Raw genomic sequence first — 27,031 nt, 5'->3', positions numbered from 1 at the left:
TTTTTTTTTTAGTCTCACAGTTCTCCTTCTGGGAAATGAGTGTTTCGTGACCGGCTGTGCCCACCATAGCAGCCATTTTATGAATGGGTAAGCCCCCCCTTGTGGCAGCCATTTTGTGAGAGTGCCCATGACACTCTCAAAATTCCAAATGTGTCCACTGACCCCAAATGTTTGGGGACTCCTGCTGTTGACACTGACTGGTTCTCCAAGGTTTCAGGCAGACTCTTTCCCAGCCCTACATGAGATTGAACCTGGGACTTCCTGCATGCACTGCGTGTGCTTTACTACTGAGCTATGGCTAATAGTGGCAAACTTTACTCCATGCTCTACAGCTTGTGTTCACAAGCCCAAAGGCTGTAGATTCCTCACACTGTGGATTTATGACTAAATAATTACATGTTTCATGATAAAGGCTGAGCTACTTTTCCAACACTGACTTGCGTGGTACAAGTCAACACCTATTTAAGTGCCTTTAGTGTGAGCTGGTTAGCTTTCTGGACCTGGACATAGCATTAGCAAGGTAAACTTTCTTACTTTCAGACTGTGTTGACCGGATCCTGTTCTGCTGGTAGTTTTTAAGCCTGACTCTCACAACTGGTGGAAAACTTCCCAGAACAGTGATGGTCTTTTGCATAAAGTGCTTGGATTGTTTCATTTAAACAGAGGCCTCGCTCCATGTTCCATTCCCTGTTCGGGATGGGCAAATAAGTCTATTTCAGGTCCAGGTCACTTTTGCATCTGTTTGTCCATAACCATAAGTCTGTTCCATCCTGTTTCTCCATCAATTTTTTTTAAAAATCTGCATGAAAATTTGCATTTAAAATGCACATTTTAAAATGTGTTTTCTCTTACCATGTGCATTTTGAAATGCAGTTTGATACTTTGCCTGAGCCAAGAACTGCATCAGCTGGGACAGTTAGGAAGAGTGAAAGCTGGTGGAGAACTAAGTTCCACATCTGTCCAGGAGGTTCCCTCTTGAGGTTAGATTAGTGGCTGCTTGGAACAGGGCCCTTCAGTGGTGGTGTTGCACTTCCATGCACACCAAAAGTTGCCACATAGTGGGGACAGTCCTGTTGATTGCTTGTATTACTATTTGTATTTTGCCTTGTGTTAGAGAGCTTTTGGGAATGCCTTAATGTGCGTGCACATGAGCTAGAATGCCGTTCTTCAGTTTGCAGCTGGTTTCCCCAAGTTGTGTAGGAAGAAGATGTTATATCTCTAGTAAAGGGGTGCAGAACCTGGCCTTCCAAGGGTTCCAATCCAGCCCCCTGGGGTTTCCCAGATGGTTATGCTTCTTTCCCCTGGCCCTACCTGTTTTGATCATTTGGTGGTCTTCCAGTTTTTGCATAGCCCCACCCCCCTTTAAAAAGTTGAAATGCCTCTCCTAAGGCTTAGGGGTTCTCCACATTAGGTTTTTTATCCTGCAACTTTACCAGGGCTTCTGCTTCTGGATTCTTTGCGGGATTAAAATGGGCTCCTTCTCACACACTTCCTGGTTTGTTTGTTTTTTGGAGGATTGGCTTTATCTGCAAGTTCTATATGTTTCATTACACAGCCAGTAGATGGTGCTGTTGTTATAGTACCACTTCCTCTTTACACAGACAAATTCAAACTGCTTCTTTTTATCACCTCATTATCTCCATTTCAAATAAAGCTGCAGAAATGGTCAGAAAGCATGGGAAAGGTGCTGGAGGTTGATGTCATGTAAAGGACCTGCAAACGTCCATGAGTAACCAATCTCAATGCAAGAGGAAAGCCGCATGTGGAGAAGACCTTATTTACTGGCAGTCAGAGCTTTCAGCTACAATATGCTAGCATTTTGGTGTATGTTTGGCCCCACCCCCATTACCTTTGGCCCTGCCCCTTCTGCCTTCAGCCCCACCCCCCAGTGTAACCTCCTTTGAAATGGAATTCAGCCCTTGGGCTGAAAGAGCTTCTGTACTCCTGCTTTAATGCATCAAAATGCTCAATTCAGAGACTATGGATATTATGGTTCACACTGACCATAGTTTAGAAAGCAAACTATGGTTTCAGCCAGGGTTGGCATCAGGACACACTGCTGATTCCAGCGTTGCCTCCCTGTGCTTTTTTGTCCCCTTGGCCCAGCACTCTGACCACCAGGCTGGTTAGAACTAGGGATGTACAGATTTTATTAAAGCCTTTTGGTCTGCGTTTCATGGATTGTAAGGCATCTTTCATTCCATCATCTGCGCATTGACAAAATCAGATCCATCACCATGGTATGAGAATTTTGTTTGTCTGCAAATGCGCATTTGTGCTAGTGCACATTAGCACAAGCGCGCAATAGTTGCACATTTCCAAACAAATGACATTGAGCAAATCCCCCCCCCCCTGTTAAAAAATTAGAGCTGTGCACAAATGGGCTTTCAAAATTCTCCAGCCTATTTGTGGGCAGAGACAATTTCACTGAATTTCTTTGAATTTCTCTTAGGGGAGGAGAAATTCTCCAACAGTTTCTCACAGATAGGGCTCACTGTTGGCAGGGGTTGTAGCACAGCTTCTTCCCTTTTTCAGAAGGGGGTTTGATTTATTGCACTGCATCTGTAGGTGTCAACAGCATCAGCTGTGTTGAAGCTTCCAGTCCTCTGAGGCAGAGTTTTGAATTTATTTGGGTGGTATTTTTGAGCTTACCTAATCACTGCGAGGTGGCCGAGGGTGCTGTGTGTGTTTTCTCTCTCTAGTACACATCTTTCCATTGCTCTTCATCCTCCCAGGCCACATTCCTGAACTGAAAAAGCCCCATGGGGGGAATGGCCTCATGATGTCTTCCTCGTGACAGCTTTAATTGAAGTGTGGAAAGCCGAGGGGGCTACAGGCCGCCACAGAGATTATTGCACAATGAAAGACAGGACATTCATGCGCAATCCTCAGCCACCACATAAGTAATGTTAGCACAAGAACCCCAAACCCAACCCATGAGAATTTCTTTGAAATTTCTTCTCCTTTGAATTTCTTTTCAAAATCAATTTCTTTTCTATCAAATTGAATGAGAATGGTCAAAAAATGTGGGAGAATTTTTTGTCACAGCACTATAAAAATTGATCCACAAATCTACGGAATCCACATGACTCAGAAAAAGCTGATCCACTGCGGAATCCACAGGTTGAGTTCATAGAAATTTTGAACTCAGTTGAATCTGTTTCAGATTTCTCCGACATCTCTAGTTGGAACTGGCTACATTTTCAATTTCCCACAATATCCCCTTGTGGGGTAGTATCCCTTTGGGGCATTGCACAAATTCAAACAATGGACTTAGAACATTTTTAAACATACTCCTCTACTGAAATCATCACAGCCATGGAAATACGAGTTTAGGTTTTATTAAGATTTCAATAGGCACAAGGCCTGGAGCTCATCGGCATTGATGACTCAGGAAAAACTGGTGTTTGTGTGTATCAGAAGATGCAGAAGGGTGTTCAGTCTCCTAAGGCTCTTTATGTTGCACCTGCAAATATGGCAAAGAACTTTCCTTGCAGTGATGTATGGCAGAGATACATTAACAAACAAACAAACTGGGATAGACTTTCATAAGGAAATGCATGATAAAACCAGAGTTCACCATTCTCTCTCTCTCTCTCTCTCTCTCTCTCTCTCTCTCTCTCTCTCTCTCTCTCTGCCTATATTGAATTGGGTGGGTGAATAGGTGATGCTTCATTTAAAATAGGTGCTGGGGCAGTGGGTCTCAAACCTGCCATTCTCTAATCATAGATATGTGTGGACTGGATGGTTACTCAGGCAGGCACTTTGCACAAGCTCAGAAGTACTTATAACAATTCCATGTATCCCACTACTGCAAACAGTACCCTAGGCTGGCAAGCCATGCAAAGTAGCCACTGATAGAGAGTTCTTACCCCTGAGGAGGTGCAAATATCATTTTTTGCATGGCATTCACATGAGGCAGGATGTTCTGTCCGTGTGAAACTCCACCGTCATCACTTCCTTGGCTGCTCTTTATTTCTTGCCATGCTAACTAAGCATATCTTTTTAATGACATCTCTGTCTTGTTTCTCTCCAATATCTGTAGTCAGAGCTGGCATGTTTCTGAACATGGAGACTGAATTGCACTACCATGGCTCACCTCCCTTTTCCTTACAGTTTTGACATTCGAGGAGCCTTGAACTCCGGGTGGGGAGGTCTAGGGTGGATGTCACTCAAAATAGCCCAGCTTTTGCATCCCTATGAAAATTCTGTGGAATAGCCAAATGCTTCTTTGGCTTTTTCTTTGCGCAGGCATATGTGCCTGCACAAACACACACATACAAACAGAGAGACTCTTTCTGAATTCCTACCTACCTGAGCTTTAAAATAAATGCACATGTAATGTGCCCACAGTTAGTTCTTCACGCAGAGATCAGGAGTACATGTGTGATAAAGTTCAGTTTTAACCTGAAATCAAGGGAAAATATTGAATGGTGATTTCATTCCTGGCTTTCAAGTCTTCATTTTTCAGATCTCTATTTTTGGGCCATCTAGTCTTCCAAGTGTCCTTGGCCTGCTCAACCAGGTGTGTCTATGCAGGCTTGACTCACTAAAGGACATGTGTTACAATGACATTAGGGCTGTGATAAATATTCTGTACCCAATTGGTTGGATCCAGATTTAGCCTTACTTAGAGTAGACCTACTGAAATCAATGAGATGTACATTAGTCATGACTAACATCCGATTTATTTCAATGGCTCTACCCTAGGTATGACCAAATGTAGATCCAACCCCATATTAATTCTGAAAGTAGCTTGTTCAGCGAAGTTGAACAAATTAGTACAGGAGAAAAATACACTGTGTTTTGGTGCAGTTCGATGTCACTCTGCTGTTGTTTCTTCCAGCCATTAGGTTGGATCCGGGAACTGCCTTCAGTATGACAAAGGACTCTGTTTGTGAAAGGTCCCTCTGCCTGATTTTAGGGGACCCCTCCCCTCCATCCACACACACCACAGCTCAGCCATTCAGCATCATTTCCTGACTCAATAGTATTTTCAGGGGCTGGAAGGACCGCCATGGGATGATGGGGAAGTCCACTCCCACCAGCAAAGTCGATCCAGCGTAAACCTGGATCCAACCCATTGTTTTGCTCCATCCTTGCCCTTGTTAACCTCAGCCTCATTTCCCCACTCTTCTGTTTAATTGGGTTGGCTCTGGTGACAGATGCGATTCTGTTTGTGAGCATCTGTAACATCATCAGGTCAGACTTACCACCACGATGCTGGCAAAGTGTGACCAAAATGGCCAATGTTGCGACACTCAAAAAGGTAAATTGAAGCTAACATGAACCAAGTTAACTCATTTTAGCTCAGCTCTGTGTGAGGTGCCAAGAGACCCAAAGGTTACCTGATATAAGGATGTTTCCTGGCTTAAGACTTTGAGCCAGTTCAGACAGCCATCACTCAAGATCCCCTTTGCATGGTTGAAAATTTGGGCATGTGGGCATATAAGGTAATGTATGCTGTGGGCATTCCATTCATGTGTCCCAACACATGTAAGCCCAACTGGTGTCTTCCCTCCACAACAACAAAAAGCAAGGGATTACGTTAATGGTTTGAGGGCACATGATGCAGCCACCTTGCTGAAGTTAATCAGGTCTGGGTCTGGTCAGGGTCTGAATGAGAGACTACCTGGGAACCCAGGTAGTCTGTAGTGGGTTTAAATGAGTTCAGATTTCTGTGACTAGGACCTGCGGATTCCTCAGTGGAATGGCTTTTCCCGAGTCAGACAAATGTCACTTTTGGGTGGGGATTTGCACTAATTAACATTAACTAACATGTATTGGTACACTTCTGCAAAAGTGCATTAGCATAATGTGGAAGTGTGCACTAGTGCTAATGCAAGTTAGTGCAAATAGAATGAAATTCTGGTTTTAAAAATCTGATTCTGTCATTGAGCGGTCAACAGAAAGAAAGACAGCTGACAATTTGCGAAACATAGAACAGATTTTAACAAAATCCGTACATCCCTATATGCACATCACCTTGATTTCCATGATGGAATAAAGGTGGGATGTAAATGTACTAAATAAGGGTTCCTTGTTATGCTAAGAGAGCCCTATGCACGTACACATGTAGGCTCCATGCAGATATACAACTGAATGCGTATGCGGCGGACACTGATACCTGCACCTCCATGACAGGAAATGAAAAAAAGTTGGCTGGACTGGGGAGTGTATAAACCAGCCCTCTGATGGCAATGAGTCAAAACTCTGGTGACTACATAGGAACACCTGACATGGCAGACTTTGGTGATAAATGATTTGTACAGCTCTAGAATGAGCACAAGCATAAGAAGCAGAGTGCCCATCATGATGGCCTAAATGATGACCAGTATGGCATCTGGGGAAGGTCCATCTTATCAAGAAGGATTGGCCTCTTCATTAACCAGAGGAAAGGTCACTCAGATTAACACGTTTTATCTAAAGGGATGCTGCTAGTGCATCACTTTGCAAAGATGGACAGCTGAGACACATGAGTCTTCTCCAAAGGGATAACATTGAACAAAAGGACTGTGGACTTCGTATTGGCTACTGCCAAAATCAGAGTGAGGGCTCCTAGGGGAGTGATTAATTGCTATGGTAGGTGAATTTCACATATTGGTGCGAACTAACCAGCAGGCTACTAGTTTAAATAGTAGTGTTATATTTGTTTTATGTGGGTGGTGGAACATTGGAAGCTGCCTTATTCTGAGTCAGATCATGGTTCTAAGGTAGCCCAGTGTTGTCAACACTGACTGGCAGCAGGTCTCTGGGGTTTCAGGCAGGAATTTTTCCAGCCCTACCTGGAGGTGCTGGTGATTGAACTTGGGACCCCATGCAAAGCAGATACTCAGCTACTGAGCCATGGCCTTTCTCCCTTGTGGTTGTGTTCTATGTATAAAGGCAACGGAGCCTAGTGGCTCTGATGTCAGTGGGGCAGTGAATCCTCTCTGGGTTTCAGTCAGAACCAGTCTGAACTCTAAAGGACCTATCCAAGGTGCTTCACACAAGCTGCTTCACACCTTGGAGAGCTCCTTTAGAGTTCTGGCTGGTTCTGACTGAAACCTGGCGCAGATTCACTGCCCCTCTGACATTGGAGCCACCAGCATCCACTGTATAAAGAGTTTTATTTCTGTGAACTTTACTCCTCATGATTAGGGCCAACTGAAATTCATTACTGCTACAATTAAATGATGGAAAGATCTGAGTGCCAACCATGTGTCATGCGCTCTACAGAGCACAGACACGATGCTTTCTTCTGCCCAGAATTGAGCAAAGGACTGCTTCTTCCTGAGTTGTCCTATTTCTATGTGTATAGCCCAAATTGTGTTTTCAGGGTTTTCTGTAGAATCTTAAGGACCGGAAACTTGCGCTCTCTCTTTTTTAAAGTTAGCCCCACCCCTGAGGAATGCCATTGTGTTTTTGATGATACAGATTTCTACGCTCGTTCCTGAGTGCATTGTATGAAGAAGCATCTCATGTGTAGAATGTGTCCCTGGTCACTCCCTGAGATCGTGTGGTGCTGTTTCTGATGTCCAGGAGTTAGGCATGGAGATTTGCAAAGGAAAGCATGTATGCATTGACATTTGAGCACGTCGGCTTTCTGCGCATTCTGGACCCCTGACTGTACAGGCTCCCAGGAAACTAGGCTCCCAGAGGATCTTTCCCTGAAGAGCTGCATTTGAGAGATTGTGCTTTACCTTCAACCCACAATATGATGGAGGTGCATTCAAATGGCAGCAGGTGGAGGCAAAAGTGGTCCTCTGCTCAACCAGTGCAGAAATGGCATCTTCACTAGCATTGGGAAGCATCTCACGATAGTTCGTTCTTAGCCTGCAGCACAGTTAAATATGGTTGTGCTGTTAGTGCTTTGTGTGAAACAAACAAACCGGCAAACTCTGATGCACAGAAACCGTGCCCAGCCCCGAATTACACAGTAGTGATGATGCAGGGAGGAAAGCGTCTGCATTCTTAAACTGGTTAGGTCAGACTGCATTCTGCCAATATATAATCTGCATGCTGTAAATCTTAATGAAATCCAGAGGATTTCTCCAACCTGCAGAGGCTAAGGGTGGATATGGACTGAAAGATCGAGGGGAAGTTTGAGTTGCAGATGCTCAGCTGTAAGCAAGACAAGTATGATATGCTAGATTGAAAACCATGTTTACTGATACAGAACTTTAGCCTGGTGCCTTAAGTTGCCATTTTCATATGGATTTTTTGGACATCTGAGTAAATCTGTAGCATAGAAGCTTATAGAAATTTGTGGGACTCATGAAAAGAAGAAGATAATAAAGGAATGAAACAGGATGAATTAATATATTACCCTCGAATAGAAACAGAAAATTAAGGAGGGGAGAAGAAGAATCCTGAACTGTCCAAGCTAGGGGAGGGATTGGGGAGTGATTTTGAATCAATATTGATGTGTTTTTGTAATTTCTTTTGAAAAATAAAAAAATACCAAAAAAAGAGAGTAAATCTGTAAGCAGCTTCTCTGAAACTAGAGTTGTTGTTGTTGTTGTTGTTGTTTAAATCCTAGAATATAATACATGCTACAATTACTTTGCAACTAACAATAACAATTAGGGCTATCATCTCATTAAAGACAATTTAGATTGTCAACCACATTGGTTTTACTCTATGAACCAATTAAGGGCACAATCCTATGCATGAAAAAAAAGTCCTACAACTCCCAGTATTCCCCAGCCAGTGTAAGTTAAGCTTACATTGGCTGGGGAATGCTGGGAGTTGTAGGGCTTTTTTCGGTCTAAACATGCATAGGATTGCACCATAAAATTGCATTTGACTAAAACAATCATTCTGAAGGGAATAGGGAGCTTCCTCTTTATATGATATATGTGCATGTCACAGCAGAGGCTATCTTGGAAGGGACATTCCCTCTGGTGTGAGAAAGAAGGGAGAATGCCACTTCTAAGGTGTGCTTGCCTTCTGCAGTTTTTAGAACTATATGCATGTATGTATATATAGTATATGTATACACACACAAGGATACCCACAAACCTGATTAATCAGGGATGGATTCTTACTGAAATATCCTTCAATATTCAATTTTCAGGCAGTGAGTGTCATTGCTTATGTAACCAAGATTACGTCAGCCCTGTAAGGTAGGCTGGTGGTGCTGGGGAGCTGAGGCCAAGAGAACAGTGGATTGTGTAAGGCTCCCCTGTAGAGTTCATGGCTAAGGGCACAATCCTATGCATGTTTAGACAGAAAAAAGTCCTACAACTCCCAGCATTCCTCAGCCAGTATTGTTGACTGGGGAATGCTGGGAGTTGTATGACTTTTTGTGGTCTAAACATGCATAGGATTGCATCTTAAGATTTGAACAGGGCACTTCTTAATGACAGCTCTTCTGCATGGCAGTACATCAGCACTACTCTAACTACAATCAGGTTATCAAACAGAATGTGTTGCTGTTGCGTTACATTTCGTGGCTGTGGGTAAGAGTAGGGGGAAATTGAGGATGTAGTTACAATGTGGCTCAAACACCAAGATGCCAGGTTAAAAATTATCTTAAGGAATCTGGCCTCCCCTTATCCAGAGTACAGCACCCACCTTGCCTGGAACTCCAGGACTGGGTGATCTGTATAATTCACACACAGCTCAGATCCTTTTGAAATCAAAGAAAGTATCTCGAATGTTGGGCCTGGGTTCTGGCATTGAGAAAGAAAAGTATAAAGCTGCATCATTGAAGGAACTTTACCTGTAAAAATAAATAAAACCAAACCCCCCTTCTCAGTGTGATGGGCTGCATTACTTCCCCTGACAGAAACCACTGGGTTCCACTCACTTTTTTCGGTGGAACTAAGGAGGCCACAGTAAACTACACTGGCTGTGAGAGACAAAAGGTGCCCCCGCCACAAACTATAGTCACCAGTGCCTGGATATCATGGTGCAGAACCCCAACCCCTCATTTTCCGTGGATGAGGCTCTTGAGCTAATGGATCAGGGAGAGGCCGTGGTTACAGACGGGCATTTGTGATGACAAGAAAGCACCAATAGACCTTGACGTATATACAATAGACAAAAAACAAAGTTAAGGTGCAAAAATATGCACAATCCCTTAGGGCACAATCCTATTGAGATAGTCGGCAGCCTCTGACGTCTGTAGGGCGGCTATAGCATGGAGGCGAACCTCCAGCCATCCTGCATCTTTGGCTGCACGGCTGATTTCAGCTGTCATGGCTTCGGGGAGGGGCAAGGAAGGAGGCTGCGTGGCGCATAGGAAGCTGTGTAAAGCGGCTCTTGCAGTTTCTCCCCTCCTTGGCCCCGGGACCGCCTCCTTTTCCCCAACTCCATGCTCCATTTCCGAGCATGGAGATGTAGCCAGCTACGAGGGGGTGGGGAGCACGATTGCTGGGAACCGCATTCAGAGCCCTGGCTCCAACTTTGGTTCCCAGAAACTGAAAAATCCTATGGCCTTCTTGACAGTGTCTAGTGGCCATAGGACTGCTCCCTCAATGTTCGAAAATGCGAATATGAGAAACATTGCTTCCAAAACATATGTGTCACAATATATAAAATCAGAGTGGTAAAACCTAAAAACTTTGATTTTAAAATGTTATACTAATATAAAAGGACACATACGAATATCATCATCATGTTTAAAAAGTACAAATTCACCAAACGTGTTTTGACTGATGGCCTGAGCTCTAATTAAAAATTATTTCATTGGAGGGATGAATATGCATCCATACATCTTTGGCAGACTTCCATTCTGGGTCCACTGTTACTTGATGAATATAGCTGCCAAAATAAGTTTAGCAAAGTGGATTGAAAATCAACATATCCTTCTCCTATGTTAGCTTGTAGTAGTTTTAAGGCCCCCTTTTGACATTATATCGTTTCAGTTGTGTATATTTTTGCACCTTAACTTTGTTTTTTTGCCAATTACGGAAGTGCATTCTCCTTAGGACCTAGGTCTCAAGGATAGCTCCAGGAACCAGATCCCCTGTGGCTGGAGGAGGTTGCATTGCCATTCTCAGATTGTGAGGATTCTAATTTATTTATTATATTTATATCACACCTTTTTTTTCCTCCAGGGAGCCCAAAGTGGTGTGCATGCTCCCCCTCCTCTCCTTTTTATCCTCACAACAACCCTATGAGGTAGGTCAGGCTGAGGGTCACTGACTGGCCCAAAGTTACTTAGTGAGCATCATGGCTGAGTGGGAACTGGAACCCCAGTCTCCTGAGCCCTAGCCCAACACTCTAACTGCTACACCACACTGGCACTAGCCATGAGGATACCACCACACTACAGCTACTTTCATGTCATCAGCCTGAGGCTGTTGAAACAGACTAGGTCCTTTTAAAGGAGAAGTTCTCCATTAATAGGGAGGTGGGACTAACCAGCCTAAATGAAGCCAAAACCATACTTAAGGCTTAGTCACAATCTGCTCTTTGTTGCAGCAACATACAGGCCAGCTTTTCTGGCTTCCAGCACCAGCATTACTTGGTGCTCTCTGTGATGCTGTTCTATTCCTGTTGCTGCCTCTCTGGGAAACCTGTCTACTGCTTGGTCGGAATCCCACTGAACCTGACTTGCCTGAAGTCCTCAGTGTGAATCAGATCCATAGTGGACACTTTATAGTTTGGCTCTCTTAGTACCCGATGATCGCGGGAAAAAAGAGCCAAAATCTTCTGGGCCAAGCTGATTAAATTTTGGTGAGCTTCACACCCTGGTCGGATCCCTCCGACTGCCCTAGTAGGGATGGGTGAGCATTTTGTTTGGTTTCTTTTTTATAAGAATTTGCCAAAATTTACAAATTCCTTCACAAATGGGATGGAAAGAACTTGGTATTTAAAACTTTCAAATTGGGGACAAAGTGAAACTGACAGCTTCATCCACCCAGGTAAGGCTTTTGAGCAATGAGTTCTTAAAAGCCTGGGTTTGAATTCCTGTCTATTCAACCATGTTCATGCTGAGTTAGGGTGGTCACCTCTCCCCCCTGCCCCCCCCCACACATAGGCTCCTCATCTTTAGTAGCTACATGGCAAGCAGATACAATCTGGTCCTCTCCATGTTGGGAATAGCACTACCTATTGAATTTGAACAGTGCAGGTGAGCAAGAGTTTCGGTTGATTAATTTTTTGTAAGAACTTGTCAAAAATTTGCATTTTTTTAAAAAACAAACAAGATGGAAAGATCTTGAGATTTTAAAAAAAGGTGAATGTGGGAGGAGGTGAACCTGACAGATTGGTCCATGCTTACTTATGAGATGGTGTGTGTGTGTGTGTGTGTGTGTGTGTGAGTGTTTAGAAGATGGGTCCATGCTTACTTATGAGATGGTGCGGGTGAGTGTTTAGAAGATGGGTCCATGCTTACTTATGAGATGGTGTGTGTGAGTGTTTAGAAGATGGGTCCATGCTTACTTATGAGATGGTGTGTGTGAGTGTTTAGAAGATGGGTCCATGCTTACTTATGAGATGGTGTGTGTGAGTGTTTAGAAGATGGGTCCATGCTTACTTATGAGATGGTGCGGGTGAGTGTTTAGAAGATGGGTCCATGCTTACTTATGAGATGGTGCGGGTGAGTGTTTAGAAGATGGGTCCATGCTTACTTATGAGATGGTGCGGGTGAGTGTTTAGAAGATGGGTCCATGCTTACTTATGAGATGGTGCGGGTGAGTGTTTAGAAGATGGGTCCATGCTTACTTATGAGATGGTGTGTGTGAGTGTTTAGAAGATGGGTCCATGCTTACTTATGAGATGGTGCGGGTGAGTGTTTAGAAGATGGGTCCATGCTTACTTATGAGATGGTGCGGGTGAGTGTTTAGAAGATGGGTCCATGCTTACTTATGAGATGGTGCGGGTGAGTGTTTAGAAGATGGGTCCATGCTTACTTATGAGATGGTGTGTGTGAGTGTTTAGAAGATGGGTCCATGCTTACTTATGAGGTGGTGCGGGTGAGTGTTTAGAAGATGGGTCCATGCTTACTTATGAGATGGTGCGGGTGAGTGTTTAGAAGATGGGTCCATGCTTACTTATGAGATGGTGCGGGTGAGTGTTTAGAAGATGGGTCCATGCTTACTTATGAGATGGTGCGGGTGAGTGTTTAGAAGATGGGTCCATGCTTACTTATGAGATGGTGTGTGTGAGTGTTTAGAAGATGGGTCCATGCTTACTTATGAGATGGTGTGTGTGAGTGTTTAGAAGATGGGTCCATGCTTACTTATGAGATGGTGCGGGTGAGTGTTTAGAAGATGGGTCCATGCTTACTTATGAGATGGTGTGGGTGAGTGTATAGAAGAGAGCTCTCAGAACATTATTGTGTTTTACCTCCTTAGCAAAACAAGCGCTTGGGTCCGCAGCACTGCAGCAAGCATTCACTGTCTTTTGGCTAGTATCATACAGGGCGGTGAGAGTGGCCTCTGGGGCATGTGTAAATATCCGAGCCATGCTATACATATAGCTGTAACAGAAAGAATAGTCGTCCAGAACATTTTGCATCATCCTTTTGCATCAGCCTGATACTATGGAGAAAATAGAAATCTGGGACTTCGATTCTTCAGCTGTATACAAGATTCTATGCTTCTGTATCCTGAGACTTCTGGGTAACATTTGTGCATTTGAGGGTATATGCAATCTTGATAGCAAAATACAATGTCGGGGGAAAGGGATGTGTGAGAATTTCATTTCAGTTTGCAAATCATTCGAAAATGCCCCTTTCACAATCCTGAAAGGGAACAGGAACACATTTTCTTTGAAAATGTTCATAAATCCCTGAACTTGCATTTGCATTTGCAAAATGTGTACTTGAAACAGACTCCACTTTCTTGAAATTCCCCACTTCCTCAAAATGCACAACTTATAAATCACCCTCATTTTAGTTTAGGGGGAAAACGTGCACAAGTTTGGGAATATTTTGCATGACTTCCATGTTCATTAGTTGTTCATTTTGTGCAATTTTCCGCTCCATGCAAAAAGAACAGCTAGTGCAAAGGGAAGCACAAATTGAGGATTGGTGAGCAATGAGCTGATGTTTGGACAATCTCGGTGAGCCCAAACATCATTCAATTCAATTGCCCATCCCTAACACAGGCACAGAAGCTGGGAAACCACCAAACAAATGGTGGTCAAGGAAAAGGGGAACATAAGAAGAGTCTTGCTGAATCAGACCAAGAGTCTGTCTAGTCTAGCATTTTGTTCACATAGTGGCCAACTAGCTGCCCACAGGAAACTCACAAGTAGGACATGAATGCAACAGCACCCTCCCAACTATGTTCCCCGGCAACTGGTGTACTTAGGCTTACTGCCTCTGGTAATGGAGGGAGCACATAGACATCAAGACTAGTAGCCATTGATAGCCTTCTTCTCCAGGAATTTGTCCAACCCCCTTTTAAAGCCATCCAAATTGGTGGCCATTGCTACATCCTGTGGTAGTGAGTTCCATAGTTTAACTATGCGCTGTGTGAAGGAGTACTTTTACCTTTCCTGAATCTCCCAACAATCAGCTTCATAGGATGCCCCTGGGTTCTAGTATTTTGAGAGAGGGATAAAAATATCTGGGGGTATGGCCATCTGGAGAACCCTGGATGGCAAGACTGGGACCCAAGTGGGCCAGATTTGAGGTTCTGCACTCCTGATTTAGGGCAATGGGGAGTGTGATCACCTTACTTGATTGGTGGGAGATTCAGGACAGAGAAAAGGAAGTACTTCTTCACACAGCACAGAGTTAAACTATGGAATTTGCTACCAGAAGATGTTGTGATGGCCACCAACTTGGATGGCTTTAAAAAGGGGTTGGACAAATTCCTGGAGGAGAAGGCTATCAATGGCTACTAGTCCTGATGGCTATGTGCTACCTCCAGTACCAGAGGCAGTGAGCCTATGGACACCAGTTGCCAGGGAACATGGGTGGGAGGGTGCTGTTACACTCTCATGCCCTGCTTGTGGGTTTCCTGCAGGCAGCTGTTTGGCCACTGTGTGAACAGAATATTGGACTAGATAGACCTTTGGTCTGATCCAGCAAAGCTCTTCTTATGTTCTTACCTTGCATTTCTAGCCATGTGTGGTTTTAACTGAGGAATGCCAATCAAATTCTTCATCCACTCCTTGCAGAACACAAAGGGCCAAGATGCAGGTTACAAAAGCACTCAAAACTGGCCACTTGAAGAAAAAGGCAGGTGGAAGTCTTCCTTCCAGAATGTGCTCTGGCTCTGAATTGGGACCTACGCAAACAGCACCTTTATATATATATAGGCAAAGAGCAGCTGGAGACAATTTTAGGCAGGAAATGGATGCTGTGTCCCAAACCAGATTGGGGATGTGCTTCTGGTCAGGGACCTGTGGATGCTTTTTCTTCAAAAGGAAAATGGCCAGTATGCTTTTTAAGAAGTGTGTATTCATCATAACCTGCAAGTTGGCCTTAAAATATCTGGGAGGAGCACATAAACGGAAGGGAGACCCCCTCCCTTCCAAAAACACTCCAAGCTGAGATGTGATGGTTGGGATAAAACCAGACAAATTTGGAATTAAATATTTTCCCTCCCCAATTGTCCAAAAATCCCTTAAAAAGGAAAAATAAACCTCACTCCTGATTTTTTTCCCTGGCTCCCCCATTTTTTCTGAGCCCCACCCGGACCTTCACATCTCTAACCCCAAGTCGTGGTATCATTGGATGAGTTCCACTTTCCCAACCTGGCACCCTCCAGATGTTTTGGACAATAACACCCAGCATGCCTGACCATTGGTCATGCTGGCCTGTCCTGATGGGAGTTGAATTCCAAACATCTGAAGGGCACCTGGTTGGGGAAGAGTGGGTTAGTTAATCTTCTCCAATCACCAAGTTGACCAAGATGGCTATAGAGGAGGCAAATAAGAAAGTTCCTCCACCCTTTCAGTCAATGCGTATGGTGAAGCTGGAATTAAAATCAGTTAGGGCACAATCCTATGCTTATTTAGACAGAAAAAGGATATATCTTACAACTCCTGGACTTGTAGGACTTTCTTCTGTCTAACCATGCATAGAATTGTGCTTTTGAAATCATGTGTACAGAAGCAGAGGGTGTTGCTATTGATGAATAAGCACAGGGTGTGACAATGTAATCCTGTCTCTGTGAAAGGGGACGGGCGGTTCTGAATCCACTTACTGATCAAATGCTCTCTGTCTACCTTCACCACAGAGCAATTCTTGAGGTGTTTCTGGAGGATCAGGAGCTTGGGAATCTGGTTTTTCCCATGGGAGGCTATATATGCACACATAGGCCGTCAAGTTTTTGTTGTCGGTGCAGCACTTCTGAATTCTTTGATCATGAGCTGAGAGTTTACAACAGATTTTGGAGGTGTGGACTGACACCTGGAAATAAAGAAGAAGAAAAAAGACAGGCAGTGGCTTTGCAACAAAATGGAACCAAACATACTGGTGTGCAAGGCAGCGCTTGCCTATACTGAAGTCGACTTCACACACTGCGCTGCAGAGACTGTTAGAAAGTCACAAAGTTTACCATCTTGGCTGTGAGCAGAAGCGATTTCCTGGAAAATCCAGTGAGGGTGGTGGCATTTATTTATTTATTTATTTATTTATTTATTTAGTCATCATTGCATTGCATTGCATTGCATTGCATTGCATTGCATTGCATTGCATTTCTATACCTCCTGCCCAATAGCTGAAGCTCCTCCAGAACTAGCCAGAATTCTAAAGGAGCAATCCAATGTGGTGTATCTATTTTGCTGCCTTCTTTTTCTCATTAGCAACAGTCGAATGACAGCTTAGAGAAGCCTTTAGAAAGCTTTCCCTAACTCGGTGCCCTCTGGATCTGTTGGACTACAACTTTCATCATCCAAAGCCAGCAAGGAAATGGTGACTGTGAATGATGGGAGTTGTAATCCAACACATCTGCAGGGTGCCAGACTGGTGAAAGCTGGGAATGAGAGTGAAAGAGAAGCTCAAAGGCAGCATGCCATTTGGTACTCCTTACTACACAAAGCTTACCAAGCACTGAGTGTGATGTTAGGGAAATGCCTTCTAAAACAGCATAACCAACCCTCAGAGGAAAGGTGGAACAACGAACACTCCTGACACTTACAGGTAAACTTATCAACATTCATTTTTGGAATTCCTGGATTGGTTGGACTAAGGCTACAATACTATGCAGATGTGCTTGGGAGTAAGTCCCACTGAAATAAATGAGACTTATTTCCAGGTTTAAATGGATAGTTTGGCGGCATGGTCAGCCGAATCACATGGGGCAACTCTTGCTAGATTGTACCATGACAGAAATAGTTGGGGGAATTGCACATTTAAATGTCTCTATATAAAAAATCATTCTCCATATAGAAAACTAGCATCTCAAGGAGAAGGCTAGGCTACAGCAGTTATCCGTGCATGCATCTGGAAGTGGTATAATCCAACAAGAGTTGGTGCAGTCCAGCTAATTCTGCAAAAGGTGGGGTTTGGGTCTAAGAGGGCTGAGCCGCTACAGCCAGGCACATATTGCTCAGCTATTTTCAGCAGAACTATGAAAGCTGTTGAATGTAGACATGCAGGTGATTCCTGAACACCCACCTCCTTCTTGATGCAGTCTTCTTCCAAAGAATCGCAGCACTTGGAGAGCACATCGGAAGCATCTTCAGCCAGGGCTAAGATGTCCTCAAAGGAAGCTTTTGGGCTTTTCTGGGTAAATGTTATTAAGTAGCTAGATGGGGTCACACAAAATAAGGGAGAGTTTAGATCAGCTTTGCTCCTCCATTGCAGTCTGCTTGGCCTTTCTAAGCATCTCCTGATGATAGCGGCTGAACGGTGTATGCCACAGATAGAGATGTAGAAATGGTCTCTTTCCAATCCTTGTTACTCCCTTACAACATACATACCTCAAGCAGGGGCCTAGGACCTTGAGGGGGTGGGTGGAACCAAGGAGCTCATGGATGTTCTTTGTATGGTCAAGCAACTCAATCCACAGAGACACTGGGTCCTGACTCCCTTGGCTGATACTGAACCATGACCCAGTAGCCAGGATCTGATGTGCAGCCTTTCTGACCCCCACCGAGCCCCAATCTCCCAAGACTCCCCCCTCCTCCCCCAGGGATGTTGAATCACATACTCAAAGCTTCACTGTCTTTTGTCACAACTCATCAAAGTTGCCAATTGACCCATGTGGAATCAGTGAGGTGCAAAAGTCTAGGCTCCCCCATGCTGGAGGCGTTCAAGACAAGGCTGGAGAGCCACCTGTCAGAGATGCTCTGACTTGGATTCCTGCACTGAGCAGGGGGTTGGACTCGATGGCCTTGTAGGCCCCTTCCAACCCTACTGTTCTATGATTCTAAGACCTATTTGTTTTACAAAAGACCTGATCCTGGTAGAGTTGAAGCCTGTTAGAACTGGTTTGTTGATATGGATCGACACAACTGCCTTCATTTTTGGACTCTGCCAGGGCATGTGACTATGCGGACTGTCACGATGAGCATCTGTACTTCAAAACTGACCAGAGTGCAGGACAAAATATAATGGGCTCAAGTTACAGGAACCCTGCTGAACATCAGGAGAAGCTTCCTGACTATTAGAGCAATATGACCATGGAACCCATTAGCTAGGGAGGTGGTGGGCTCTCCCACACTGGAGGCGTTCAAGACGAGGCTGGATAGCCATCTGTCAGGGATGCTCTGACTTGGATTCCTGCATTGAGCAGGGGGTTGGACTCGATGGCCTTGTAGGCCCCTTCCAACCCTACTATTCTGTGATGCTATGATTCTAGGCTAGAGTGCTAATCCTTTAAGATGCCCCACTCTCCAGAATGGGAGCAAGGCCCAGGACAGATAGGAGGGCTGCTAGGGCGATGCATATGCTGTATTTGGCACTGAAACTCATCAGAGCAACCTGACTGCTACCTTGGAGCTGTCCTTGGTCCTGCTGACTCTGTCCCTGTTCCTGTTCCCTGATCTTGCTTTTGTTCCTGGCCTCTCCCAGGAGAGCTCCCTGCTTGTTAGGTGGACTCTGCTTCCCAATGGCACTTCCGCTCTGCCTCCTAGTCACTGGACTGATGAGTTCATCCCGAGTCTGGGAGTTGGGTAAGTGACCTGTCCTGGACAGCGTTGCACTCCCCCTGAAGGAGCAGGTGCGTAGCTTGGGAGTATTCCTAGATCCATCCCTGTCCCTGGAGCCCCAGGTGGACTCTGTGGCCTGGAGTGCTTGGGGCCAGCTTCGGCTGATCTGCCAGCTACGGCCTTTCCCGGACAGGGATAACCTAGCCACAGTAGTACATGCGCTGGTAACTTCCCAGTTAGACTACTGCAATGCACTTTACGTGGGGCTGCCCTTGAAGATGACTCAGAAGCTGCAGCTAGTGCAAAATGCAGCAGCTAGACTGCTGACTGGAACACCTCATAAAAACCATATAACACCAGTTTTAAAGGAATTGCACTGGCTGCCAATATGCTTCCGGTCAGAATTCAAGGTTTTGGTGATGACATTGAAAGCCCTAAGCAGCTTGGGACCTCAATTATCTAAGGAAGTGCCTCTCCCTATATATGCCTGCCTGAGAACTGTGATCTGTTGGAGGGGCCCTCTTCTGTATCCCACCAGTATGAGACACACATTATGGTGGGAGGTGGGAGAGGGCCTTCTCTCCTGTGGCACTGTGGTTGTGGAATGCTCTCCCCTTGGTGGCCTGATTGGTGCAGACATTGGTCTCATTTCGGCTCCAAGTAAAAACATGGCTTTTTACCAAAGCCTTTGCGGGCTAAATGTATTCCCTAGCACATTGTTTTAACTGTTTTATTGTTTTAGTTTTTAACAAGTATTTGTTTAATAGTTTAATATGTTTTTAGGTTTTTAAATTATTTATTGTTTAATACTTCTTAAATGGATTTTATCTGTAAGCCACCCTGAGATCTTAATGATATAGGGTGTGATAGAAAAGTTCTAAATAAATAAATAAATAATAAATAAATCTCACCCCACCACCCCAGAGGGTTCTGACCTGCTAGGCCTCTACACATATGCATTTTCATTGATCATGTCTACTAAATGAGTGCTGATTTTCATCCACAGGGAAGCCATTGTCTCCAAAACAGTGTTATTCTTCTGTAAACTTTTTGCTGTTTGGATGTGCCTTGTTTTCTCACAACTGCTATATTCTATATTCATGGATCCAAGTGGAATTGATAGTTAATCTGGATATTTCCAATTCTGTGCTATTACACATCATTTAGCAGCTTCTAACTGGCTTATTATCAGTTTCTAGAGTGTGACAAGAAAGGAATGTTTCCCTCCAAAACTATTGCTTTTCCACCAAAGTGTATTTACAAAATCAAAACTAAACAAAACATGTGACAGAATGCCCCCTAGGATTTCTCTGCAGAGCCATGTTTTGAGTAACAGTAATTTAAAGATGCTACCAGTTCATATATGGTAGCAAACTCAGTTCTGCCCCATGAAATTCTGTGGCACTTTGATTATTCAAACCCAAATAGATCTCTCGAGGCTTTCACAGTAAAGCAGAAGTACCTGACATTCAGATATTGAACTTTTAACATTCTGATCTGCCAGAAATGCACGACACAAAAGGATTTCCTTTGTACCTGAGTTTTGTTTTTTCTTTCCCAAACAAGGCATAGCGGGAGCACGCTTTGTTGGATAGATCAGTGAGTGTCCGGAGGGACATCCTGTCTAGCCTCTGCAAAATAAAAGGAAGAGGTCCATTAGTCAGAGATGAAACACTTGACTCATATTTGATGAGGGCAGCGGCTTCAAGTACTTCTGAAAGTGCTCATTAATGGGGGCCCAAACTATAATTCTGTGTGGTAAACTGAGCATATTTTTGCTCAGTGTACCAGACAGAGCTTTGAGCCTGGATCTGGAAGGCTTGGTTCCAGAGCAGCTGAGTAGTCATGAGGAAGCCCTAGCTCTTGAGCCTAGAACACCATCTGTAAAATGGGAACAATACTCACCTCAGAGGGATATGGCATGTATGACAGAATCACCACTACAGTGCTGATCCCTCTGGCAAGTAGCCCTTGGCTACATTATATAGTAGAATTGGGGTGGGAAAACTCTTTCAGCTTGAGGGCCAAATTCAATTTTTGGAGAAGCTCTTGGGGACTGCATTCCAGTGGGCCTTAGGTCCCCCACCCCTGATTTAGAACATGATTCCCCACATGAGTTGCGGATGAGATTCTCCATCTCTGCCAGTCTGTAATACTCCCATACAATGTGGGTGGGGGAACTCACACAGATAATGGGGAAGCTGACACTCCGAGGACTTTTGTGTTGATCAGGCTTGCTGTTTCTGAACTTATTGGGCTGGACCCAGAATCTGTCTCCTTGTGGACAGAAGGACTCCAGCTATCTGCAGGAGGCTTCTGGTGGAAAGGGTTAGAGGTGATCTTTGTCAATTCCTTCCTCACCCTGCAGTCCGCTATGCCCCCAGTCCGATTTGGAGGGTTGGGGGACCCTTTGGAATAGTGTGGGAGGTGGCATCATGATCTGCAGAGGTGTGGATGGAATTGACATCTCCCCTTTTCTGCTGATGGGAGCATTCTGAGTGGAACTCCACTTGGGGAATGCTCCCACCAGTGGAGAAAAAAAATCTGAATCCAACCCACTATCTCTTATTCCCATCATGATGAGGGAGCATATGTCCCATCATGATTCCCTTCCTTTCAAGACATTTCCATTTTGTGGGTTTAAAAAAAATATGGGTGTGCCTTTAGTTCTTTTCTAGCCTTTGCAATATACATGCACTAATATTGGCAGGATCTCCAGTAGGGCTGTGCATGGACCCCCCCCCCCCGATCTGACTCAGAGGCTGCTTTGGGGCTTCCACGGTGAGCTTGATTCACTTCGTGCTGATTCACGGGCCCCCGACCCACTTCAGCCTATGGAGATGAAGCGGAATTTGGACATCCGAATCCTGCTTTGCCCCCCCCAACACACTGCCCAGCCCCCAGCTCCTTACCTGGGCCCTTAGGCTGTCAGCCATCTTGTTATCTCTGTGTGTGTGTGTGGGGAGCTGTCACAGCCAGGGGAGCCACAACCGGGGAAGCCACTGCCGGCACTGCCAGGGGAGCAGCTGGCACTGGCAGCTCCTAGGCCCACTGCACGCATGCCAGCAGTTGTCTTGTTGTTCCAGGGGATGGTGGGGGGCATGTTTAAAATGGCAACTCCCTGCATTTCCAGAAATACAGGGAGTTGCCATTTTAAACATGGCTCCCCCCTCTGGAACAGCAAGACAGCTGCTGGCGCGTGTCCATAGGACCCAGTTAAGGAGGCTGAGCGGTGGTGGCAGCGTGGCAGTTGGGTTTCCGGATTGCGACAAAGCACACCGAAGTGCTTCAGGGCAACCCAATCCACTTTGGGCTGCTTCGTGCCCCCTCTGCCTCACCTTGGAGGCGGCCTGAAGCAGCCTGAAGCACCCTGCTTTGACTCAGAGCTTTGGGCTTTGTGTCGAAGCAGTGCGCAGGCCTAATCTCCACCACCCGGTGCCAGGATTAGATCAGTCATCCTTAGAGGAAGAGGATGCATTTGGTTGCCAGGCCCTTTGCATCCAGACAGTGGCTGCAGAACACCAACTACAGATGAGGAATGTGGCCATGGAGGAAACAAGGGATAGGTGAATGAGTGATGTTCAAGCTGTCCCAGATCCTCTGACGTTCAGCTTGCTGTTTGCCTTGATTTGCCCTTGTGTTTGTGAATGGGAAAACTGTGCAAAACAAACAGCTATTGAATGTGAAAGTTGCACAAAGATTCCCCCAAATTTGTGCAGATTTCCCCATAGACTAAAGGATGGGTGATTTAGAAGTTGTGCAATTTGAGAACATTTTGAGGAAGTTGTGCGTTTTTCAAGTACACATTTCGTGAAAGTAAGTTCTGGAATTTGTGAACATTTTTTGAGAAAACGTGCTCTTGTTCAAATCTGAGTTTGGGATTGTGGACAGGACATTTTTGAGTGATTTGTGAACTGAAACAAAATTCTCATACATCCCTAGAGGAACCCCTTGCCAGCAGGTGAGACACTGCTGGTGCAACATCTCTCTGATCTAGCTCCTTGCTTGGAAGCCTTATCTATGTGGCTGGACAACTCCCTTATTGGTTCAGCACTCCTGAGAATTCTTCTGTCCAGTGACTCTTGTTTCCTATCTCTTTTGGACAGTTCCTCTGCAATAACCAGGGATACTATTTCTAAGGGAAACGTTCTGGCTTAGCAGCATAGCAGGAAAGCATGAGCCCTGGCACCTCTCTTTTAAACATTATTCCATTGTGAACTTGTGACAAGCCATGCTGCTACATAAGCCTGGCACCCTGCGGTAAAACCACAGGAGCAGAACAAGTTGCAAAGCTGCACTGAATCAACATTTGATGTACCTGATGCTTAACAGTGTTGGAATTGAACTGGGTTTATTTATTTATTTGGGCTTTGAGGGACAACATTGCAAAGAAAGTGCAATCATTCTGTGCTGTGAGAAGAACACACTGACCTCTTTTAATAAGCAGACTGTAGGTCGTTCCTGACTGCAGCACATTCCTACGATGGATAAGTAGGTTGTTGTAGAAGTCAGCAACAGTGGCAATGGGGTACGGCTGTGGTCGGAAGAAAACTGATAGAGAAACCTAGAAGGTGGAACACATAAGAGAACATAAGGAGTTGGCAATGGCATAGAACAAGTGAGATAGGTAGCCATTGTAACATAAGCATGGCCTTCCTTGCCTTCCCAAGCAAGGCCAATTTTAGGTCAGCTAGCCTACCAGCCAGAGGGAAACTCCCACGGAGGACATAAAGGTGATAGCCTTTCCCTGTTTTTTTTCCCCATCATCTGGTACTCGGAGGTATACTGCTTCTGACCATGGATGGTCATTTTATTTATTGATTTGATTTATATCCTGGCCTTGCTAACTAATGGCTTTTGAGAGACCTATTGCCAGTGCCTTCAATACTCTTTCCCTGGTTGGCTCTAGAGTTTCCAAGAGCAAAGTTCCATTCACAGGATGCTCCTCTAGAGCAGGTGTGGGCAACTGTGGGAAGTCTGGGGGTCAGTTTTGCCCCGCAGACTGCACTAGGTAAAAAATGAAATAAAAATAAAATAAATCGCCTGTTTGAAACTGAAATTCAGTGACAAGGCACTCTGTAGTTCTAAAAATGCTTAACTTTCACTTCATTGTGAGCTTAATTTGACACTTTCAGTGATCCATAGAGGCCCCGTAGTACTAACATGGACAACTTTAGCTTGCAAAAGTGGAGGCTGGTGGCTCTGATGTCAGTGGGACTGTGGATCCTCTCTAGGTTTCAGTCAGAGCCAGTCAAAACTCTAAATGAGCTATCCATGGTTCTGAACATATTTTGGGGAGCACCATTCTGTTTGCTCGCTTTCTTTCTTTCTTTCTTTCTTTCTTTCTTTCTTTCTAAAACACACACCCACACACACACACACACACCAGCTGTGGCGTGGTGGAGGAAGTGGGGTTCGATCGGGGGGGAGTGTATGCGGCCCATAGGCTATGTGTTACCCACTCCTGCTCTAGAGGAAGTGGGAGAGGAACGTGACTTTTGCCTATTCCTCCTACCCCCCTCCAGCCTTATCTGCCCCCTGGACAACTGCACTGGAGAGTCGGTGGACTTCCTAGTGGGAGCGGAGATGCAAAGGAAAGGGGAAATTGGCAAAAATCACCTCCCTCCATCAGTGGAAGCTTCTGCTCGATCCCAGTTCTTTTGGAAGGAACACTCATGGAAGGAACACTCCGGATTCAACTCACTTCTCCAGAGTTCCAGGAAGAAATCTATTCTAACTCTGCTACTGGATGTCCTTTGACAAGGGAGTGGAATTTTATATATGGAGCAAAACATATCCAGCCTTTCCCTGCAAAATGGCATGTGAATAGCCCATACGCACAAGTTTACCAGCATAAATGGGCCACTTACAGGCTTGTATGGGCTATTCATGGCACCATTTTGCATAAGGCTCGATGTATGCACACTTGCGATCTCCATTTTCTTCTGCAAAGTGGCATTTGCAGCACTTGAGGATGGGTCCCAGCTCCCCGGTGAGTGTGGGCAGTTTGACTACTGGGGGTGGGGGGAGGTTGAGAGCAGTTCCAGGGGCATGTGAGCTGGGGCAGGGGCTCAGCAGGCACCTGGAGAACCTGGACGGGGAAGAGGGGACCTGCCCATGCCTAACAATGTTCTTTCTCCTGTTATAATAACCCCCTTGGAGTGAAGCCTTGGCAAGCTAAAGAAGAAGACATTTCTGAATAGAGAGCACTGGCCTAGGTAGGCCAATGGACTCAGTTCCATATTCCTATGATAAACTTCATGAAGACAGTTCTGGTTAGTAACCAGAAGATGAAGAAAGAGTTGGGGCCTCTATCCTGTGTTTTCCCACCTCTACTTCCATCTTTTTCCTTCCACAGAAAAACCCATTAAGGTGGAAAGGAGGAAATAGCAACATAGTGCCTTTTGACTTGGCAGCACGAGGAGCCCTCCATCTGGAAGCACCCGGAGTTTCTGGATCACATCAAAGATGTGGACAGTTTTTTTCTTCCTCTCTCATTATATTAGAACCCCAGGCCTTCCAATGGGACATTCAGGACAGATGAAGGACTTCTTCACATAGCATGTAGTCAAACGATGGAATCTGCTACATCACTACAAGATGTAGTGATGGCCACCAACTTGGAATGCTTTAAAAGCCATGAACCACTTGGGACCAGGATACTTGAGAGAGCACCTTCTTCCTTACCAATAGGGATGTATGAAAGTCACTTACCTGTTCGCGGATTATGCTGATGCTGGGGGGGGAGGCACTCCATCCCTCCCCCCCGGGAATCCTGGCCGGCCGGCTCCGCTCCGCAGGGATTCTGCGGAGCCGCCGGCCGGACATCCAGCTGCTGGCTAGCAGGGACGCAAATGGCGGTGGCCATAGCTGCCACTGTTTGCGTCCCTGCAGTCAGCTGTGATAGGCTACGTAAATGTTTACGTAGCCTATCACGGCTGATTTAAAAAACAAACAAAACAACGCACGTACGCAAACGCCTCCGCTGAACTGCCGCCGGAGCCGCTGCCGGAGCCACCGCTGCCAGGAAGATCTGCCCCAGGTAAGTCTCGTCCTGGGGGGTGGGGGCAGGGGGGTGGCAGACCGTTCCGCCACTGATTTCGGAATCCATGGCGGAATTCTCTGACATCCCTACTTACCAACCTGCCTGGTCACTGAGGTCATCAGAGAGCCTGCTCCTGGTGGTTCCACATGGACCTATGGCCTGAGTCCACCAGGAGAAGAGCCTTCAGTGTGGAGGCCCCCTTTCTTTGGAACTCCCTGCCCCTGGAGGCCAGGCAGACACCAACACAGTGTTGTTTCTGCCTCTTCCTGAAAACTGCTCTGTTCCAGGAAGCCTTCCTTAAATGACCAACCATGGTTTTTATTGGCATTCTGTGTTCATAATTTTAATACACTGTTTTAATCTTTTATCTTTTTTACTACTGTACTTCTTGTGTTCACCGCTCCAGAATCTATTTGGATGGGGAGTGATATACAAATGTTGTAAAATACATACATACATACATACATACATACGTAAATTTTAAAAAAAGAATTCAATCAATTCATGGAGGACAAGGCTATTGGCTACTAGTCATAATGGCTATATATTAGTTCTAATATCAAAGGCAGTATGCCAATGTATGAGCAGGAGGGTGCTGTTACACTCATGTCCTGCTTGTGGGTTTCCTATAGGCAGCTGGTTGGCCACTGTGTGAACAGAATGCTGGACTGTCTATATGGACCCTTGGTCTGATTTGGCATAGCTCTTCTTATGTTCTCAGACAACAAATAAATAAATAGAAGTTCCCCTGATCCTATGGAAATCCTTTTGTGCATGGGTAGTGTTGTTCTGGCAGGGCCTTCTGGGAATTCAAGTCTAAAACACTTGAAGTTCTACCTTCTGCCCACCCCTGGTATATAGGATAGGATGGTTGTTGTTGTTCAGTCGTTCAGTCATGCCCGACTCTTCGTGACCCCATGGACCATAGCACGCCAGGCCTTCCTGTCCTGCGCTCTCTCCCGGAGCATGCTCAAGTCCATATTCATTGCATCAGTGATGCTA

At 45.2% G+C, this 27,031-nt stretch overlaps 1 protein-coding gene across 1 annotated transcript in view; it reads right to left on the bottom strand.

Annotated features, from left to right (window-relative positions):
- Nucleotides 1-2,128: 2,128 nt before the first annotated feature.
- Nucleotides 2,129-27,031, bottom strand: part of GC (GC vitamin D binding protein) — a 54,443-nt gene continuing 29,540 nt past the window's right edge. Inside the window, exons 5-13 of the mRNA XM_084855366.1 lie at nucleotides 23,416-23,548; nucleotides 20,521-20,615; nucleotides 17,510-17,639; nucleotides 16,095-16,300; nucleotides 13,282-13,414; nucleotides 9,559-9,656; nucleotides 7,683-7,815; nucleotides 4,315-4,407; nucleotides 2,129-3,466 (exon numbers count right to left, since the gene is read on the bottom strand). Coding sequence (XP_084711492.1) covers nucleotides 4,354-4,407; nucleotides 7,683-7,815; nucleotides 9,559-9,656; nucleotides 13,282-13,414; nucleotides 16,095-16,300; nucleotides 17,510-17,639; nucleotides 20,521-20,615; nucleotides 23,416-23,548 — 982 coding nt within the window. The 3' untranslated portion in view covers nucleotides 2,129-3,466; nucleotides 4,315-4,353. The remainder of the gene's footprint in view (nucleotides 3,467-4,314; nucleotides 4,408-7,682; nucleotides 7,816-9,558; nucleotides 9,657-13,281; nucleotides 13,415-16,094; nucleotides 16,301-17,509; nucleotides 17,640-20,520; nucleotides 20,616-23,415; nucleotides 23,549-27,031) is intronic.

This window comes from Heloderma suspectum, chromosome 5, assembly GCF_057233095.1.
Source record: "Heloderma suspectum isolate Gila_16-S chromosome 5, 16-S_ref, whole genome shotgun sequence".
Taxonomy (NCBI): Eukaryota; Metazoa; Chordata; class Lepidosauria; order Squamata; family Helodermatidae; genus Heloderma; species Heloderma suspectum.
The sequence above is the reverse complement of the archived record's forward strand: the minus strand, read 5'-3'. Positions and strand labels throughout refer to the sequence as shown.